Genomic DNA, 21731 nt, shown 5'->3' on the forward strand with positions numbered 1-21731 from the left:
CCCAGCAGCAGGAGGTCAGATTTGTGTCTGTGGCAGCAGCATCCATTTTGTGATGCTGAGGCTCGGGTTAACTTTAACCGGGGTTCTGGTTACATACATGTCTTATCCCTCTAGAAGGGTGGAATGCTACCCCCGTCGCCAGAACTGGCGAGGGGGTAGTATTCCAACGCGTATGACACCTTACTTGACATGTTTTAATAAGGCTATGCCAAAGTTAGCAATAACCGCGAGGATTATAATGCACTTAAGAGTATATGGTATAGCGTTATCATGGAACAGCTATAAGGACATGGTTCCGAAAGCTGCAGACAAGCTCAGCTCATGCTAGAGCACCATCTCACATAATTCCAAGCACTCTGCCTCCAGGATTGTTAAGGCCTGCCATAGGAGTGACTTATAGGAGTATATGTGTCCATTTTGGGTTAGATATAGGTATACTATATCTAAAGCAAAGGGTGATTACACCACCTTGCCCCAGCTGTGTTACCAGCCGGTTGTGTCTGTTTAGATTGCCAGCCAGGAGTGGCATAATACATGCTGCAGCCCCTGGTAGGCCTTGGGTATAATTTTTCCCTGGGTACCTATGGTACACTGTACAAGGACTTGCAAGAGTGACCCAATACCAATTGGTAAATGCACCTAAAGTACATGTGTGTCAATGTAGAGAGAGAACAGTTAGGCTGTGGTCTGATTAGCAGGCCCACAGCCAGGGAAGTCGTAAACCAGTGAAGCACTAGGCAAAAAGTTGGGGGTAACCATAGTCGGATATCCACCTTCCTACAGGCCTCATTCCCTTTTGTAGCATATCACCTTCTTTTTGTAACAGAGACCAAACTTAGGCATCAGCCAATCAGAAGTGCCTCACCCCTTAGAACCCTCCTGAAGGAACCTAAGAGCCTCAGATTTTCTTCCGCACGTTGTGCTTAGGGAGTCTCCTTTGAGCTCTGCTCAACTTCTACTCTTCAAGGAATTTTCTTAAGGATTTTTTCTTCAGAATTTCAGATTCTCTTCAGGATTGTTAGCTGCCTTCCAGGATGTCTGACATGGAGAAGAAAAATGCCCTTTTCAAGCCATGTTCCACCTGTGGCAAGAAGATGCTTTTTGTGGAGGATAAGCACAAAGACTGCATCTGTTGCCTCTATCCTGACCACAAGGCTGCGGACTGTAGGATCTGTCGCACCTTTTTGACCAAGACCCTCCGGTAGAAATTTTGACATGGCTCCAGTAGCTGAAATCCAGGAAGGATAATGTCTCTAGTGACAGTGAGGATGCAGCGTCGATGTCTTCCTCAAGGTCAGTGAAGAGGGGTAGGGGTTCCCCTTCTCCTTCGGTGGAGCGATCTACTAAGGCCTCAAAAGAAGACCCCCAGTGAGTCTGAGAGCCAGGGTCCCAGCAAATCTCCTCACCGAGGTGAAAAGGAGAGGGTAGGACCTGCTTCGCCTTCCAAGGGTGAGAAGACTGCCTCAGCCTTCAAGAAACCTTCTTCCCATTCTTCGGAGAGGAGTTCTAAGTCCTCGACGACGAAGACGTCGATGGCGGAGGTTCCGTCGACGAAGAAATCAAAATCGAAATTGATATAGTTGATGAGCCCGTCGACAGGGGATTTGTCGACAAAGGAACAGTCGTCGATGAAAGAACCGTCGACGGCAGGTCCATCAGCGTCGACGGGAGGTTTGCCGACGACGGTGCCGACGACTAAGGCGCGACAGTTTCATCGTCGACGACATAGACGACCCCGATCTCGTCGACATGTGTACAACCGTCGATGACGGTACCGTCGACGGTATTGTCCTCTGAAAAGAGAATTACGATTTCTGTAACAAGAATTATGCCGGAGATGACTTCTCCGAGGAGAGTGACCCCCGTGCTACCAACCTTGCTCTTTCAGGAAAGGGAGTCAGAGGAGTTGTACAGCTATACCAATAGTCCCTCTCAACTTCTAGTCAAATGCCAGGAGGCGGACTCTGAAGTAGAATATGACCAAGAGGATGATGATCATCATCAGACAGCCCAGTCGCAACACCATTCTGGGCAGGATATGGTTACAGTGCTATCTTTTCTTCAGGATCTGCATAAGATGCTGCAGGACTACAAATGTAAGGCGAATAGGCCAATTCTGGTCCCCGCGGTGCCTGCCTGCCTGCAGTGATTTCTGCCTCAACGGTGATGCCAGGTTTACCTGCTCAGGTTTCTCCTCAGCCTCAAACATCCTTTCCACAGGATTCCTCCGGGCTGGCAGATGCCATGATGATTCCTCGGATGAGGATCAACAGTCGGATCATGACTCTGTTCATACTACTGAATATAACAAATATATCATTCCGGATCCCTGATCACCAGTTCCGGATCCAGTTGATGGAAAGAACAGCTGGCAGGTTCAAATTGGCCATGCCTGCTGTGGCTACGGATTGTTTCCTATATGATTTCAAGGAACCCTTTAGGAAAACAACTAGGTCAATTCCTATTGTAGATCTGTGGAAGTAGGGCCTAAAGGCTATGAAGAACCCAGAACCGGTGGGCCCTGTGCTACCGCGTCTGGATAAGAAATACAGGGCACCAGACGATGGAACGGCGGCCTTGTCGGGTCATCCAAGACCAGACTCAGTTATCTCACAGGTAGCGCAGAGGAAATCCCGTAACCCCTATGCCCCTTAACAACTCCTCCGGACAAGGAAGGGCGAAGATTGGATAATGCGGGGAAAAGATTCTCATCAATGGCGAGTCTTCTAGTGCAAGCTGCAAATGCCCTGGCGATCTTGAGTAGATGTTACCGCCAGCTTTGGTGTGATGTCGCCCCGTACCTAGAACAGCTACCTCCGGAGTCAACATCTGAGGCAAAAAAGATCTTGCAGGAGGGAGAAGCGACGTCAATGGAGATCATTGACTGTGCAATGGACATTGCAACAACAGCGTTTCGTTCCTTGGCTGGGGCGGCAGTCCTCCGTCGCCAAGGATGGCTGAAAGCTACTTGTTTTCGGCCGGAGATTCAAAACGAGGTCCTGGATCTTCCCTTTGATGGTGAAGCATTATTCGGAAAACAGATTGACACTCTTCAGGAAATAAAAAAGGACACTGACTGCCAGGTCCTTGGGGACCCTTCAATACCGCAAGTCTCCTTTTAAGGGATCCAGAGGCAGAGGTAATAATTACAGGGGATCCTCTCAACAGCAGCGCTATTCCTCCACGGGCTCAGGTTCCCAGCAATACAGTCACCCTTATCAGCAGAGACAGCGCTAGTCTACAAACTACTCCAGACCTTACAATAAGGGGAAACAGGCTGGACGAGGACGAGATTCGTCCAAGCGCCAATAGCGGCCTCCTGGCTCTTCCTACTGGACCCTCCTCCAAGAGGTCATCAGTTGGAGGCAGGGTAACCAAATACCTTCAAAACTGGTACAGGATAACATCGGACCGTTGGGTGCTCAACATCATTCGGAAAGGGCATACCTTGGAATTTACGCAAGTCCCTCCACCCAAGCCCCCGGCAGCCATTCCATCGAAACACTAGCGTCTCCTGCGGCTCGAGGTCCAACAGATGCTCCGTAAGGGAGCGAAAGAGCCAGTCCCCTCAAATCAAAAGGGACAAGGATTCTATTCCAGGTTCTTCCTGGTAAGGAAGACGCTAGAGAAATGGCGCCCCATTTTAGACCTCGGGGAGCTCAACACCTATCTCATCTCCCTGTCCTTCCGGATGGTCTCTCTCCAGGATATCTTGAAGCTTATCAGCCCAGGGGATTTCATGGCCACGCTCGATCTCGAGGATGCGTACTTCCATGTCCCGATTCACCCAGCACACAGAAGGTTTCTACGATTCACAGTAGCCAAAAGCCATTTTCAGTTCAGGGTTTTACCCTTTGGACTCCGCTCAGCCCCGAGGATTTTTACAAAGGTGCTGGCGCCAGTAGCAGCATTTCTGCGAAGGAACTATTTCCAAGTCTTCTCCTACCTGGACGACTGGTTGCTGAAAGCTCCATCCAGGGAGGCAGCGCTTGACGCTGTTCAGGTGTGTAAAAACTTGTTTCAGAATCTGGGACTCACTCTAACCATGGAAAGTCATCCCTGGTCCCGTCCAGAAAGGCTCGTTTCCTGGGAGCCATCCTGGATTCAAAGCTCTCAAAAGCCTTCCCTACTCCGGAAAGGAGGGAGAAATTACAGACCTTGGCTCCGGACCTACTAGAAAGGCGTCTTACAGTACGCCGCTACAAGTCTCTACTGGGGGTGATTTCATCATGTATTCCCCTAATTCCTCATTGCAGACTAAGAATGCGTCCTCTGCAGGAACAACTAGACAACCAGTGGAAGCAGGTCCACGGTTAATTTGAGGACAAGGTGACCATCACTCCAATGATGAGGGAAGAGGGAAGCAGCCTTATTGTGGACAGATCAAAACAACTTTTCCCAAGGTCTATCCTTCGTAAGCGACCCGTCCCCACAAGTAATAACAACGGACGCGTCATTGGAGGGTTAGGGAGCAGTGATGCAAGACCTGCATGTCAGCGGTCATTGGTCGCCCCAGGAGAAACGTCTCCACATCAACCTTTTAGAGCTAAGGGCAATACGACTGGCTCTGCAAGCTTTTCTTCCTTGCCTGGAAGGTTCGCAAGTGCTTATCAGGACGGACAACACCACGGCCATGCACTATGTGAACAAGGAAGGAGGAACCAGATCTCGTCCATTGTCGCAAGAAGCTCAACAGATCTGGGAATGGGCGATCCTTCAGGGAATATCGCTGAAGGCAGAACACTTGCTAGGGGTTCTAAACGAGAACGGCGACAGACTGAGCAGGTCATCCTCAGTCAGCCACGAATGGGAATTGAATCAGCGAGTTCTGGAGGATGTCTTCAGCCAGTGGGGCAGACCGGAGGTGGATCTCTTTGCCACACCGACCAACAAGAAATGCCGGTCTTACGCAAGCAGATTTCACCATCGAGGTTCTCTGGGGAATGCACTTTCGATAGCATGGTCAAGGACATTTGTCTATGCCTTTCCCCCCATACCTCTGATCCCACGGCTCATCAGGAAGATCAAGGTGGAGCCGTGCAGGATGATCCTGATAGCCCCTGCGTGGCCGAGATAGTTCTGGTACATGGAACTCCATCTGTTGTTCGTTAGCTCCTCTTCCTTTGAGGGTTTTACCAGATCTCCTCACAATGTCCGAAGGACAAGTTTGGCACCCAGATCCAACTCATTACACCTGACAGCATGGCTCCTGAGCAGCGAGAGTTTATGAATCTCCCCATATCAAGAGAAATTAAGGAAGTCCTTTCCCAGGCAAGAGCCCCTTCAACGAACAGGACTTACCGTCTTAAGTGGAAAAGATTTTGTTGCTAGTGTAATAGAGAAAAGATTGATCCTTTTGCTTCAAAGCCTCATCAGCTCCTACCTTACCTGCTGTCCTTGGCTAAGTCGGGACTAGCCCATTCATCGATTAAAGTCCATTTGGCGGCGATTTCGATGTACAGAAGGTCTGGGTCTGGGCCTTCCTTGTGGTCTTCCAGGATTGTCAAGCAGTTTCTGAAGGGCTTGTTCAGTCTCTATCCACCAGTGAGACCGCCTCCTCCTACTTGACATTTAAATCTAGTCCTTTCTCAGCTCATGAAAGGCCCATTTGAACCAATCCATCGTTCTGACATGAAATACCTTTCATGGAAATTGGCTCTCCTACTCGCTCTCAAGTCGGCTAGGCGTGTTGGAGAATTGCAGGCCTTGACTATCCAAGAACCTTTCCTCCAATTCAAAAGAAACACTGTAATCATGAGAACTAACAATAGATTTAAGCCTAAATTTCCCTTGGACTTCCACTTGAATGAGCCGGTCATTCTGCAGGCGTTCTTTCCTCAACCAGCACCAGCAGATAGAACATTGCATTCGTTAGATGTACAAAGATGCTTGAAATTCTATTTGGAACGTACTAAGGGATTTCGGAAATCCTCAGTTATTTGTTGCCATTGGGGGTCCATGCAAGGGCCTACCGCTATCCAAACAGGGTATTTCAAGATGGATCACTAGTGCCATTCTGCATTCACACTGCAGCAGGAAAACCTCTGACTGGTAGGATTCGAGCACATTCCACAAGATCTGTGGCATCTTCAACAGCCCTCTTCGCGGGGGTACAGATTAAAGATATTTGCAGAGCGGCTACCTGGAGCAGCGTTCACACCTTTACCAAGCATTACGGCTTGGAGTCCTTACAACAAGATGATGCGGCAGTAGGACAGGCTGTCCTGAGGAACCTCTTCCAATACTTGGTGAGCTTTCCTTTCTATCCCACCTTCCGCATTACACATTTTGTATCTTTGTCATGTTGGCTATTGCAATAATTTTATGACACAAAATGTGGGTTTGTTTCTAACTGCTTGCTACTCTGATACAAAAGCATGGGTATCTATGAAAGTTCCAATACTGTGGTAAGAAAACAAGTTACTTACCTGTAACTTTGGTTCCCCAGTATTGGTAACTTTCATAGATTCCCATGCGCCCACTGTAGGAGAGTAGGGTCTGCAATCCTATGATCACCCAGACTTTTTGATTTTGTTTCACTGGTTTACGACTTTCTCGGGCTGTGGGCCTGCCAATCAGACCCACAGCCTAGCTGTTCTCTCGCTAAATTGCTGTGTGTACCCTAGGTGCATTACCCAATTGGAACTGGGCCACCCTGTCAGACCCTGTAACTCAGGGCATCGGTGTACCCAGGGCCTACCAGGGGCTGAAGCATGTATTATGCCACCCCTGGATGGCCATTTAAATCTGACACAACTGGCTGCACGACAGCTGGGGCAACAGGGCGTACTCGCCCGTTGCTGTAGTTATAGTATCCCTATACCTAACCTTAAAATGGACACCCGAGTTCCTATCAGTCACTCCTATGGCAGGCCTTGACAATCCTGAAGGCAGAGTGCATGGAACCGTGTGAATTGGGCTCTGGCACGAGCCGAGCCCGGTTGCAGCTTGCGGAACCAAGACCCAATGGCTGTTCCATGATAACGCGTATCATATCGGTAACTTCGGTATCGCGTTATCAAGACATGTCGAGTAAGGTGTCATACGAATCGGGATGCTGCCCCCTCACCAATTCTGGTGACTAGGTTAGCATTCCGCCCATCTAGAGGGACACGACATGTACGTAACTGTGAACCCCGGTTAAAGTTAACTGAAGCCTCAGCTCCACAAAATGGACGCTGCCACCACAGACACGAGTCTGACCTCCTGCTGCTGGGAGTCCTTCCAGCGAGGAGAGCTTGGACAAAGGGTTTCCTGTCAGGGGCGGTGTTCGCACCGTCCCAGACAGGGTTTGTGTATTCTGGGTAGGTAGGGCTTTGCAAGAAGGTGACTGCGGAGTGACACCCCGGTGCTCACTACGCATCTGCCGGCTAGAACCAGTTCCAGGGGTGCGCAGCCCCTGACCTGGGGAAAGTCCAGCAGGGGGAGAGGGGTGTAACTACCCCCCTTCCTGGTCCCACCCCGAGGGCAGGACCTAGTCACGTACCCACCCCTTTCTTTAGGATAAAGGCCGGAGCGGGGACCCTTCCAAATTAGATCATCTTTGAATCAAGAACTACTTTCTACGAAAGGACATTCGAGACTCTTCTCAAGATTTCTCCCTTGTGGCTAAGGAGTAGTCACCCTGCATCCGCAGGCACCATCTAAGAACTCTGCGGTTTGCTGCAAGTCCTTCCTCAGGAATCCGACGACCCAGCTTGACGAGAACCGGCTTCCCTGGCACCTCTGACTTCTACCCACATCGTCAGCTCAGCTGAGATCTGTGGGTGCGACGAGACCTCGAGGGACCGGCCATCATCAAAACCTGCGCGCTTTCTTAATCCAGCACGAGCACCGAAGGAATCCTCTGGTGAGTGCTCTGGGGTCCGAGAAGCCCCGATCCTGAGCAGCTCCAGCACCGAAGTGCAGCCTCCCAGCATCTCCACGATCTGCGTGGGACCCTTCTGCTCGCCGCTCAGCACGTTGTCCGATCACTAGCCGCTGGCTTTTGATCTCCTTGACGACATCCGACAACCAACGCTGCTGGTCTGGTTGCTCCAGTCCCGGCCTTTGCTCCCCTTTTCCGAGAGGAGCACCCCGTACCCTCCTGGTCCACTCAAGACGCCATTTTAGGCCCACCACGTGGCCCTGAAATCTGCCAAGGCTTGTTGCCCCAATCCTGGGCCCAGCGACGTCGACAGCATTAACCTTCGTGGGACAGCTCGCACCTCCATCCTGGTCGCCGACAACGCCTCCTGGTCCGTGAGACTGCAGAGCCTAGCGTCGCCCACTCACCTAGTCGAGGTGACGATCATCCAGTGCCTTCCTGGTACCCTCTGACTACTGGCTAGTAGTACGAACTTGGTCCCCTCTGCTTTCAGGTATCATCGATCTCTGATCCAGGCTTGGATCTCTACGAACTATTCTTCACTGGTCGCCGGCCAGCAACTCCTTCCTTCCGGCTCCTGGCTCGTCAGCGAAGACCCCCGACGCCTGTAAGACTTGTGCAGCCGCAGCCCTTGTGGCTAGGTAACTCCGGCATTTCGGTGCCCGCATAGCCTCCTTACTTAAGGGTCCTGAGTCCCTCGCTTCCGACTTGCCTTATCGGGTCCGCCCGAGACCACTAAACTTTCCGTGCCCTCGGGCACTTGTATTGATTGTGCACTTGAAGTATTTTCCTAAGAGTTTTGTTCTGTGCTTAGTACCCTGTCCTCATAAAGAGTACAGGGCTGTTGTGATTCTAATAAATATACTGTTTATTTTCATAACACTTGTGTGGTGTCCTTTCACTTGGTGTTCAAGGGGTATGTGATGGTATAACAGCTGGCTTAACACGCCCTCTAGAGTTTAGCCCGAAGACTGCTCGTATCCACGCTACTAGGATAGCTGGTCCAAGGTTGACTTACAACCAATCACCATAAGGGTCGTTTGGAACGATACATAGTGGTCATTAGAATAGTGAACACTGCATATCGGGCCAACTTCTCACACCCACCCACCTCCCAGAGGAAAATTCAGCCTACAATAGATATGGTGTCTAAGTACACAACGGCTACGAAAATCTGAGTCTCCGAGGTTCCATCAGGAGGGTTCTAAGGGGGGAGGCACTTCTGATTGGCTGATTCCTAAGTTTGGTCTCTTTTACAAAAAGTGGGTGATATGCTACAAAAGGGAATGAGGCATAGGCCTTTTTCCTTTCTCTTTTGTACCTACAGCTATGGTATTTTTGTTACCGAGACTCCCATTCCGACGACCGGGAATGATACAAAAGCTTGGGAATCTATGAAAGTTACCAATACTGGGGAACCAAAGTTACAGGTAAGTAACTTGTTTTCTTCCTTACTACCCCACCCATCCTCACTGCTCTACGAACTGTCTTCTAGGGATACGGACTCCTTTGCAGGGCCCTAGTATGGCGCACCAGTGGTCAGTGTCTTTCATTGCTCTGTGCTTCTGGCGTGGAAAGCCATGTCAGAACTGACATCAGCACGCAGGGGCGGTGTAGGAAGGTGGGTATCTGACTATATGGTTACCCCAACTTTTTGCCTAGTGTTTAGCTGGTTTTTGACTTAGTTGGCCTGGGATCCTGTTTTTCAGGGCCCCAGGCTATCTGCTCTCTCTGTAAAATGGACTCCATATACTTATGGTGATGGTTGTAAGTCAACCTTATAGACCAGCTATCCTTGTGGTAGCGTGGACAAAACAGTCTTAGGCTAAAATACTCTAGAAGGCGTGTAAAGCCAGCTGTTTTACCATATGTAACCCCTTGAATATCAAATAAAAGGACACCACACTGGATATATATATATAAAATATATATGTATTTATTTCTAACACACTCCTCTGAACTCTTTGAGGTCAGAGGCCAAAGCACATAACAAGACACTCAGTTATTATACCTTAAGTTGCACAATTTACGGTTAGGCCCTAGAGGCGAAGCAAACCATATAGTAGGAAAGTGGTAGAAGTACCACGTCACGAGAAAAGGAAAGGCCTAGGGCATAGGGAATCGCTGGGGCTACACTGTCTTAACAATAGTTTAAAAGTAGGAGGCCCACAGGCGACGCGTGTAGTGTCTTTACACACACACGCGGGAATCAATGCAAAGTCAATGGGAACTTAGAAGTTAGATTTAGAAGGACTTAGGACACTTCCGGTTTGGCTAGGAGGAAACAACTAGACTTAGACACTTGACTAGTCAATACCATTGGGAGCACCGAAGTACTCTCGTTACCTCACCTACGGACGGCGGGCGCATAGGTGTGAAGCTGTGTTGGGTTTCGTCGTTGAAGCCTATGGAGACCTGAGGAAAGATGCTGCAGGCGACCAGGAGGAAGATGTCTGGGTGGATCCAAGGGTGGATCGAGGATGAAGAGGACCTGAAAGCAGAGGGGACAGAGTCTGGGTCACTAGCCAGTGACCGGGTGGAACCAGGAAGGAACCAGATGATGACGAGGAGCAATCAGGTGCTATCTTGAAGCTTGTCTTGGCAGCCACATGGACCAGGAGGCGTCCACGACGACCAGGTGCTGGAGAAAAGCTGTCCCACGAAGGGTCTCGCAGATGGAGGGGTCGACTTCTGGATTGGAGTCGACAAGCCTTGGCAAAGGCAACCCACGCAGGATACAACAAAGGCTTCTGGTGCCGACCAGCAAGATCTGGGGTGCTTCGCCTTTGCAGTGAAGCAAGGGCCAGTCTGGAGCAACCAGACCAGCGATGTGGTTCAAAAGTATTGTCGTCACAGAGGCTACTAGCCTTTGGGCCAGCAACCGGACAACGCGTCGAGCAGAACAAAAGCAGAAGAGCCTCACGCAGAACTCGTGGAGTGTGGGAGGCTGATCTTCATCGCAGAAGGAGCTCGGGATCGGGGCTTCTCAATCCCCAGTGCACAGCTTCGAGGGTGCCTCAGGAGCTGCACAGGTAGCAAGTTGCAGGCTTTCAAGATGTCTGGTCCCATGTGTCTCGTCGCCTCCACGGATCTCAGCTGAGCTGTAGTCGTGAAGAGAGGGTCAGAGAGGTCTGGAAGTCTGGGTCTTGTCAGGCTCTGTACTCTGGTTCCGGCGGGAACGTCGACAAAGCAAGCCGTTGATTTGCTGTATGGTGCCTGGTTGCCCAGGGTGGTCACTCCTTGGCCACAAGGGAGATTCTTCAGTCTTCAGCTTCAGCAGAATGTCGAAGGTCCAGAGTTTCGTTTCGGGTTTGTCAGGATCAAATCTAAAGTCTCAGGACTCAGCTCCTACCTTTATACAACTATAAGGGGCTGGATTACCGACTAGGTCCCTCTTGTGGGTGGGACCAGGAAGGGGGGTGGTTACACCCCCTCTCCTTTGTCCAGTTTCGTGCCAGAGCTGGGGCTGGAGTGCCCCAGCAACTGGTTTGAACTGGGGTATGCATGGAGCACCTAGTGTGCTCCAGGCAGTGTCTCATTCTATTCAGCCCTCCCTGTCCCAATACACAAAGTCCTGTCTGGGGTGGTGCTCGCACCTCCCCAGGCAGGAAACCTATTGTGCAAACCTCTGTGACTGGAAGGACTTCCAGCAGCAGGAGGTCAGACTTGTGTCGGTGGCAGCAGAGTCCATTTTGTGACGCTGGGGCTCTGGTTAACTTTAACCGGTATAGTCAGCAACAACATGTCTTCTCCCTCTAGAAGGGTGGAATGATACCCCCTTCGCCAGAATTGGCGAGGGGGTAGTATTCCAAGCATATGACCCCTTACACGACATGTTTGGATAAAGCCAAACCAAAGTTAGCATTAACTGCGGGGATTATAATGCATTTAAAAGTATATGGTATGGCGATTATCATAGAACAGCTATAAGGACATGGTTCCGAAAGCTGCAGACAGGCTCAGCTCATGCTAGAGCACCATCTCACACATAACCAATCACTCTGCCTCCAGGATTATTAAGGCCTGCCATAGGAGTGACTTATAGGTTACTATGTGTCTATATATAAGTAGGTATAGGAATACTATACCTAAGCAAGGGGTGATTTCATGACCTTGCCCCAGCTGAGTGATCAGCAAGTTGTCTATTTGAGTGGCCAGCCAGGGGTGGCACAATATATGCTGCAGCCCCTGGTAGGCCTTGGTTACATCTATGCCCCGAGTACCTAGGGTACACTTCTACAGGAGCTGACAAGGTGAACCAATTCCTAATTGTGGATGTACCTAGAGTACATGGTGTAAATTTAGAGAGTGCATCTGTGCTGTGGAGGCCCACAGCCATATCTAAGTCGAAAACCAGTAAAGCAAAGCAAAAAGTGGGGGTGACTATAGGAAGCAGACCCTACTCTCCTACACCAACCACAGATGAAGTTACACTGTGACGAGAAGTTTTGAAAAATAAACAGAAATTTTAATTGTGCGTAGGGGTTGGCCCCCTACCGTAGAGATACCGGTTCTGATGGAATTTTTCTGGATGGCTTTTGCCATAACATAATTGAATTGTTACCTTATGCCTCTTAATGATTTTCTTTTCTACTCTCCATATGAGCACTTATTTTCACCTTTTTTCTTTCTCCCTTTAACAATAACCGTGTCCAATGTTGCATATTATGCCTTTACATATATTGTTCAATTTGCGAATTAATACTTAGCGCAACTAAATTGATGTTGGCTAAAATTCTTAGTGGCATATTGGAAGGTGGCATCTTGTGTCTTAGCACTGATGCTGTTCCACTCCTGAAAAGATGTGTGGGGTCTATATTGGATTCACTCCTGCACACTGACATTAGTTCCTTTCTTTCAGGCCTCTAGATGTGGATCTGGACTTTCTCCTGTCTCTCAGACCATATTTTTTGCCACATTTTCTCTAAATTGTCTAGTGTGCAAGGGACTTCACCCCTTAACAAAGGGTTTTAAACCCTGTAACGACTTTCACAAGCAGATTTATGAGAGATCCCCATCAGGTTTGCTTTTGTGTCTGGCGTCGTGCCTTGACGCCAAGACGTGTGGATTGACATTGATGCCCCTGAAGGCCATCCGGTAACGCAAAGTGAAACTTTGTCACTCTGCGTAAGAAGACGCAGCGCAGGAACCGTTCGAAGTCTGAAGCCTGTTTTCTGATCTGCTTCCATTCCCGTAGTTGAGGGAGCCTCCCTCACAGCCAGTGTTTGCCACTGTCCAAATCCTTAGGTAAGCACAAGAAACATAGGAAGTTGAAGCAGACTTCCACTCCTATTTGCCTGTCTCACTCTTTCCAATAGAGGCTCTATCTAGCCGCAGATCGGCACTGACCCTCCCTTTGTACTGGTTATGTGTGTACTGTCCCCTAAGAATATCACAAGTCTAGGAATCTGCACACTGCCAGCCAGTTGGTTTTTGGGGCTGGGCTGACCATCTCCAAAGCAGCTGACCTCATGTTCGGAGCAGAATGGTGTCCGTGCGGAGACACAAGGTGCCAACTTTCCGAGTGCAGAAAGCATTGCTACAAAGTTAACGGATGCAATCTGAGCCCTGTGTAATATTCAAAAGTTGAGAAATCAGCAGCTTGCTAGTCGCTACAAGAAAGTGTTACCAAAGCTAAGTAACTTGTTTGTTTAATATTATTGCTTTTTCCTTAAGTTTTCAAATGCAGCTGTATTTTAGAATTAAATGTCATCTCAAAGCAAAGCATGCATTTATAAAAGCTATATTTTTAATTTTGTGACTTTTAATTTATTTTATACAATAAAGCTTATTTTACATATTTATGGAAGAGCTGCATCTGAAACCTATGAAATATGTTATGTTTTTCAGGAAACTGATCTACAAGAGAGAGTTTCTTCTGAGATGCAGCAGCTGAAAGAGCATTTAAAAGCCAGGGAAACTCCACTGAAAACGGATGATGAAAAATGTGAAGTTGTGAATCCGCTCCAGAATCTGAAAATGGCAGTAGTAGCTGTTAATGAAGACGAACCTGATTTGCATCTGATGCAAGAATCTCAAATAGCCGAAAGCGATCAGCTCAAAGAGGAATTGCCCCAGAAAACTGAGCAGGTACCATATTGTTAACCTCTTGGTTGCAGCCAAGATTGTTAATATTTAAACCAAACTGTAAACTATTAGTGATGATTATGATTTAATTCAGAAATGGCAAAACTTTCAAGTTTTACATTTTTTGTTATTGCACTATTGCTAATTTTGTAGCCAAACGTGGCCCTTTGTCCTGAACTTGATATTGCTTGCCACCTTCTTGTAGGCCAGTTGTAGGAGAGTAGGGTCTGCAATCCTATGGTCTCCCCCGATTTTTGCTTTTTGCTTCACTGGTTTACGACTTTCCCTGGCTGTGGGCCTGCTAATCAGACCCACAGCCTAGCTGTTCTCTCTCTAAATTAACAACCATGTATACCTTAGGTGCATTTACCAATTGGTACTGGGCCACCTTATCAGTCCCTGTACAGAATACCTTAGGTATCCAGGGCATAGGTGTACCCAGGGTCTACCAGGGGCTGAAGCATGTATTATGCCACCCCTGGCTGGCCATCTAAACAGACACAACTGGCTGCACGACAGCTGGGGCAAGGTGGTGTAATCACCCTTTGCTTTAGGTATAGTTCCCTATATCTAAACCTAAAATGGACACATATATTCCGATCAGTCACTCCTATGGAAGGCCTTATCAATCCTGAAGGCAGAGTTCTTGGAATTATGTGAGATAGTGCTCTGGCATGAGCTGAGCCCGTTTGCAGCTTGCGGAACCAAGTCCTAATAGCTGTTCCATGATAACGCTATACCATATACTCTTAAGTGCATTATAATCCTCGCGGTTAAATGCTAACTTTGGTATAGCATTATCCAAACATGTCGATTAAGGTGTCATACGAATTGGAATTCTACCCCCTCGCCAATTCTGGCGACGGGGGTAGCATTCACCCTTCTAGAGGGACACGACATGTATGTAACTGTGAACCCCGGTTAAAGTTAACTCGAGCCTCAGCATCACAAAATGGATGCTGCCACCACAGACACAAGTCTGACCTCCTGCTGCTGGGAGTCCTTCCAGTGAGGGAGGCTTGGACAAAGGGTTTCCTGCCTTGGGAGGTGCTAGCACCACCCCAGACCGGATTTTGTGTATTAGGTAGGACAGCGCTGAAAGGAATGAGACATGCCTGGGGCACACAAGGTGTCCCTGTCCATACACCGGTCTAAACTAGTTCCTGGGGCACTCCAGCCCCAGAGCTGGCGCAAGACCGAACAAAGGAAAGGGGGTGTAACCACCCCCCTTCCTGGTCCCACCCAGAGGAGGGACCTAGTCGTAGTGCAGCCCCCTTTAGCCGAATAAAGGTAGGAGCTGGTCCCATTCCAAATTAGATTATCCCGATCAACTTTACAAGAAGAAACTCTGGACTTCGACGTTCTGCTACACAGAAGACTGAAGAAATCTCCCTTGTGGGCAAGGAGTGTCGACCCTGCACAAGCAGGCACCATCAGCGTACAGCGGCTTCCCTTTGTCGTCTTCCTGCAAGGATCCAGACTTCAGAGCCTGACGAGACCCGGACTCCCAGACCTCTCCGACCTCTACCTACATCTGCAGCACAGCTGAGATCCGTGGGTGCGACGAGACACGTGGGACCGGCGAGACACGTGGGACCGGCCATCTTGAAAGAAGCAGCAATTCGCTCCAGCACGACTTCAGAGGCATCCTCGTCCAAGTGCTTTGGGGACTGAGAAGCCCCGACCCCGAGCAGCTCCTGCATCGAAGACCAGCCCTCCAGCATCAACGAGATCTGCGTGGGGCCCTTCTGCCTGGTTGCTGCTCGGCGCGTTGTCTGGTCACTTGCCGGCTGGCTAGTGACCTCCTAGACGACGAACTCCGACAACTTCACTGCTGGTCTGGTTGCTCCAGACTGGCCCTTGCTCCCTTCTAAAAGAGGAGCACCCTGGATCTCGTGCCTCCATCCTGGTCGTCGAAGACACCACCTGGTCCACGTGGCTTCAGAGACAAGCGTCCACCTTCACCTGATCGCGACGACATCTGGTTCCACTCCTGGTTCCACTCCAGTCACTGGCTAGTGACTTTGAACATTGTCCCCTCTGCTTTCAGGTTTTCCTCTTCACTGATCCACCCTTGGATCACACCGGACATCTTCCTCCTGATCGCCTGCAACATCTTTTCCTCCAGGCTCCATAGACTTCAACGCCGGAACCCGACACGACTTGGCACCTATGCACCCGCAGCCTGTGGGTGAAGTAACACGAGCATTTCGGTGCTCAAGGGTAGTTTGACTCTCCTAGTGTCCAGTTCCACAGTCGTTTTGGTCCCATCTAGTCAGGGACGTCCGTACTCACCTTTTTCTTAAACTGTACTGTCCATAGATGTTTGTACGCATCTCGCGTGTGAGTACACTTTGCACATGCGCTCCATGGGCCTCCTATTACTTACCTCAAGTTAGTATAGCGTGGTCCTAGCGATCCTACAGCCTCTGGACAGCTCCATTTCTATTATTGACTTTCACATTCCACTTACTTAGTATATGGTTTGTCGTGCCCCTAGGGCACCATTGTAAATCGTGCAACTTAAACGTATTTTTCCTAAGAGTCTTGTCATGTGCTTAGCCCTCTGATGAAATGAAATGAAATGAAATTTGGGATTTATATAGCGCATGGCTGCCCGTGAGCGTCCCTGCGCTGATATTGCAGAACTACTGAGGGGGAAAGACGGGGAAAGAGAAGAAGATTATTGCGGGAAGAGGTGGGTTTTTAGGAGCTTGCGAAATTTCAGCAGATTGGCCTCAGAGCGGAGGTGGAATGGCAAAGCATTCCAGGAGGTGGCCGCAGTGACCGAAAAACGGCGTCCTCCAGTCCGGGCTTTTTTGATTTTATGGACCGTGGCTAGATGGCCTTGAGCTGAGCGAAGGGGCCTATTAGGTCTGTATGGAAAGATCATGTTTTTTATCATTGGGGGCCCTAGATTTTGCAAAGCTTTATGGGCCGTGCAAAGGGCCTTAAACTTGACCCTTTCGCGGATCGGCAGCCAATGTAGTGCCTTGAGGGCAGGTTTAGCTGAGACCCTACGAGAGGTCCCAGTGAGAATCCTGGCTGCGGCATTCTGTGTTCTTTGCAGAATGTTGATCGTGGATTCCGGGGCAGCAAGAAAGAGAGCATTACAATAATCTAGTCTTGATAAGACTAGTCCTTGAACAAGCAATTTCTGAGAGGGTCCTGGAAGTAAAGGGAGGATCTTTCTGATGGAACGCAGTAGCCCCACACAGGTACCGGCAGTTTTTTTCGCTTGCGTTTTGAGGGAAAGGTCCTGTTCAAGCCAGAAACCTAGACTTTTTAATTGATCTCATAAAGAGTTCAGAGGTGTATGTTAGTTAATACATACTTGTTTATTTTCATAACCTGTGTGGTGTCCTTTCACTTGGTATTCAAGGGGTTATATGTGGTAAAACAGCTGGCTTCACATGCCAAAAGAGTTTAGCCTAAGACTGCTTTGTCCATGCTACCATTAGGATAGCTGGTCTATAAGGTTGACTTACAACCAAGCACCATAAGGGTTGTTTGGACTGATACAAGGTGATCACTAGAACTAGTGAGCATCATATATCAGGCCAACTTCTCACACCAGTGTGAGAAGTTGGCCTGATATATAATGTTCACTATTCTAGTGAGCACTTTGTATCAGTCCAAACAACCCTTATGGTGATTGGTTGTAAGTCAACCTTATAGACCAGCTATCCTAGTAGCGTGGATACGAGCAGTCTTCGGGCTAAACTCTAGAGGGCGTGTTAAGCCAGCTGTTACACCATCACATATACCCCTTGAACACCAAGTGAAAGGACACCACACAAGTGTTATGAAAATAAACAGTGTATTTATTTAGATCACAACAGCCCTGTACTCTTTATGAGGACAGGGTACTAAGCACACAACAAAACTCTTACGAAAATACTTTAAGTTGCACAATTTACACAAATGCCCGAGGGGCACGAAAAACCATATACTCTAAAAGTGGAATGCGAAATTACTAGCAGGTAAGTACTGTACTAATAGGCTTTGGAATCCCTAGGACTACGTTACTGAACCTTCAGATTACTAGTAGGAGGCCTAGGGGACTCGGGTGCAGAGGGTGCACTCTCACGCGGGATGCGGGACAAAGTCTTTGGGAGCTAGTAAAGACAGTTAGTGTTCTCGGGTGAACCCGATAAGGTAGATCGAAAACGACAGTGGATCCTGACCCTTGGATAGTGAGGCTATGCTGGGGCACCGAAATGCCGAAGTTACCTAGCCCAGGGGCTGCAGCTGCATATGTCTCAAAAGACGTCTGGAATCCTCGTTGACGAACCAGGAGCCTGAAGAAAGAAGTTGCTGGCAGGCGACCAGTGAAGATAGCTCGAGTGATCCAAGCCTGGATCGAAGATGGATGACACCTGAAAGCAGAGGGGACCAAGTTCGTGGCACCAAGAGGGCACCGGATGGTAGTCACCTCGACCAGGTGAGTGGGCGACGCTGGGCTCTGCAGTCTCACGGACCAGGAGGCGTTGTCGACGACCAGGATGGAGGTGCGAGCTGTCCCACGATGGATGATGCTGTCGACGTCGCTGGACCCAGGATTGGGGCAACAAGTCTTGGCAAATTCAAGCCCACGCGGTGGACTCAAAATGGCGTCTGGAGTGGACTAGGAGGGTCCGGGGTGCTCCTCTTTTGGAAGGGAGCAAGGGCCAGTCTGGAGCAACCAGACCAGCAGTGGTGATGTCGTCGGGCGTCGTCGGGATGGCAACAAGCCAGCGGGCTAGTAGCCAAAGAACGCGGTGAGCAGCAAAAAGCAGAAGGGCCCCACGCAGATCTCGTGGATGCTGGGAGGCTGGACTTCGGTGCTGGAGCTGCTCATGGTCGGGGCTTCTCAGACCCCAAAGCACTCACCAGAGGATCCCTCGGCGGTCGTGCTGGATAGAAGTCGTGCAGTTCTGATGATGGCCGGTCCCTCGAGGTCTCGTCGCACCTACGGTTCTCAGCTTAGCTGTAGAGGTAGGTAGAGGTCAGAGGTGCCAGGGAAGCCGGGTCTCGTCGAGCTGGTCAGTCGGATTCCGGAGGAAGGACGTGCAGCAAACCGCAGAGTTCTTAGATGGTGCCTGCGGATGCAGGGTGACTACTCCTTAGTCACAAGGGAGAAATCTTGAGAAGAAGTCTTGAGTTCCTTTCGCAGAAAGTAGTTTCAGGATTCAAAGATGATCTCATTTGGAAGGGTCCCCGCTCCTGCCTTTATCCTAAAGAAAGGGGTGGGTACGCGACTAGGTCCTGCCCTAGGGGTGGGACCAGGAAGGGGGGTGGTTACACCCCTCTCCCATGCCGGACTTTCCCCAGGCCAGGGGCTGGTGTGCCCCTGGAACTGGTTCTAGCCGGCAGATGCATAGTGAGCACCGGGGTGCCACTTGCTGTCACCTTCCTGTAAAGCCCTGCCTACCCAGGATACACAAAACCCTGTCTGGGATGGTGCTAGCACCGCCCCTGACAGGAAACCCTTTGTCCAAGCTCTCCTCGCTGGAAGGACTCCCAGCAGCAGGAGGTCAGACTCGTGTCTGTGGTGGCAGCATCCATTTTGTGGAGCTGAGGCTTGAGTTAACTTTAACCGGGGTTCACAGTTACATACATGTCGTGTCCCTCTAGAAGGGTGGAATGCTAACCCCGTCGCCAGAATTGGCGAGGGGTTAGTATTCCAATTCGTATGACACCTTACTCGACATGTTTTGATAAAGCAACACCAAAGATAGCATTTAACCGCGAGGATTATAATGCACTCAAGAGTATATGGTATGCGTTATCATGGAACAGCTATTAGGACTTGGTTCCGCAAGCTGCAAACGGGCTCAGCTCATGCCAGAGCACCATCTCACACGATTCCATGCACTCTGCCTTCAGGATTGTCAAGGCCTGCCATAGGAGTGACTGATAGGAATCCGTGTGTCCATTTTTAGGGTTAGATATAGGTATACTATATCTAAAGCAAGGGGTGATTACACCACCTTGCCCCAGCTGTCGTGCAGCCAGTTGTGTCAGATTTAGATGGCCATCCAGGGGTGGCATAATACATGCTTCAGCCCCTGGTAGGCCCTGGGTACACCTATGCCCTGAGTTACAGGGTCTGATAAGGTGGCCCAGTACCAATTGGAAATGTACCTAAGGTACATGGAATCCATTTTAGAGAGAGAGCAGTAGGCCTGGGGTCCTGATTGGCAGGGCCCCAGGTCAACTAAGTCGGAAAACCAGCAAAACACCAGGCAAAAAGTTGGGGGCAACCATAGTCCGGTATCCACCTTCCTACAACCAGTAATGTGTTTTTATTAGTTTTCCTCAACTTGGCTTTACCCTTGTTGTTACCAAATACATTTTGATGCTGTCAGACAGCCTTTTCTAGTCACCATGAGGAGGGACTGAAGTTTCCCAGTGAGCAGCACTTCTCAGAATCTTAATTCATATTGTTACATTTAGAAATGTTCCACCCATATACAAGATCCCGGAAACTGTTTTAATGAATATTTAAAGGTTGTAAAAAATATTTCCATTGTTTAGGGACAAATACTTTATCGGTTGAACTCTTTGATGTATTGCTCCAACTTTTAACGCGTGGATGAAGATGGGGCTTTCAACAATTAATTTTTGGTTCCAAGATCAAAATGACTGTTAAAAGATTTGGGAAAATAGATTCACTGCACAAACGTGGGTTTGAATCGCTGGTTAACCAAGCAAGACCACTGACTCTCTCAGTGAAACTGCTCTCCCACCCTCGCAGCTCCACCATTAAGTAAGGCCCTCTGTGAGCCTTTGCACTCCCGTAGTGCTGGTGTTCGAGACCCTCCTTGTCTGCCTTCTGCCCCCTTCATTCTCTCCTTCTGCTTCGTGTCACCCTCTAGATTCTTCACCCTTCAGGCTCTTCACTTTTTCTCCGCTTTCTGCTCCTTTTCACCCTTTATTCTCTTTACTTTTCTCCGCTTTCTGCTCCTTTTCCCCTTTTATTCTCTTTGCTTCTCTCTGCTTTCTGCTCCGTTTCCCCATTTATTCTCATTGCTTTTCTTTGCTTTCTGCTCCATTTCACCCTTTATTCTCTTTACTTTCTGCTCCGTTTCCCTTTTATTCTCTTGGCTTTCTGCTCCGTTTCACCCTTTATTCTCTTTGCTTTTCACCGCTTTCTGCTCTGTTTCACCCTTTATTCTCTTTGCTTTTTTCCGCTTTCTGCTCCGTTTCACCCTTTATTCTCTTTGCTTTCTGCTCCGTTTCCCATTTTATTCTCTTTGCTTTCTGATCCATTTCACCCTTTATTCTCTTTGCTTTTCTCCGCTTTCTGCTCCTTTTCCCCTTTTATTCTCTTTGCTTCCCTCTGCTTTCTGCTCCATTCCTTTTGCACCCTTTCACTTCATTTTCTTGTTTCCTCGCTCTCTTGGCTTCCCTTCCACTGTTTTTCCTGCCGCTGCTGCACCTGTGCCCCCCCCTCCCCCCAGCGCGGCTAGCCCGTTCCAGTTCCCCTCCCTCCCCAGCCCTCCCTGACCCCTACCTAATGGTCGGCCGCTGCGGGGACAGGTGAACAAGACACTGACTCTCCGTGAAACTGCTCTCCCACCCTCGCAGCTCCACCATTAAGTGAGGCCCTCTGTGAGCCCTTGCACTCCCGTAGTGCTGGTGTTCGAGGCCCTCCTTGTCTGCCTTCTGCCCCCTTCAGCCTCTCCTTCTGCTCTGTGTCACCCTCTAGATTCTTCACCCTTCAGGCTCTTCACTTTTTCTCCTCTTTCTGCTCCGTTTCCCCCTTTATTCTTCTTGCTTCCCTCTGCTTCCT

At 49.3% G+C, this 21731-nt stretch overlaps 1 protein-coding gene across 1 annotated transcript in view; it reads left to right on the forward strand.

The window, feature by feature from the left end:
* CENPE (centromere protein E) overlaps positions 1-21731 on the forward strand; it is a 1817274-nt gene that overhangs the window by 904015 nt on the left and 891528 nt on the right. Inside the window, exon 32 of the mRNA XM_086962044.1 lies at positions 13718-13957. Within this exon, the coding sequence (XP_086818170.1) occupies positions 13718-13957 (240 nt within the window). The remainder of the gene's footprint in view (positions 1-13717; positions 13958-21731) is intronic.

The sequence above is a fragment of the Lissotriton vulgaris genome, chromosome 3_1, assembly GCF_964263255.1.
Source record: "Lissotriton vulgaris chromosome 3_1, aLisVul1.2, whole genome shotgun sequence".
NCBI classification, from domain to species: Eukaryota; Metazoa; Chordata; class Amphibia; order Caudata; family Salamandridae; genus Lissotriton; species Lissotriton vulgaris.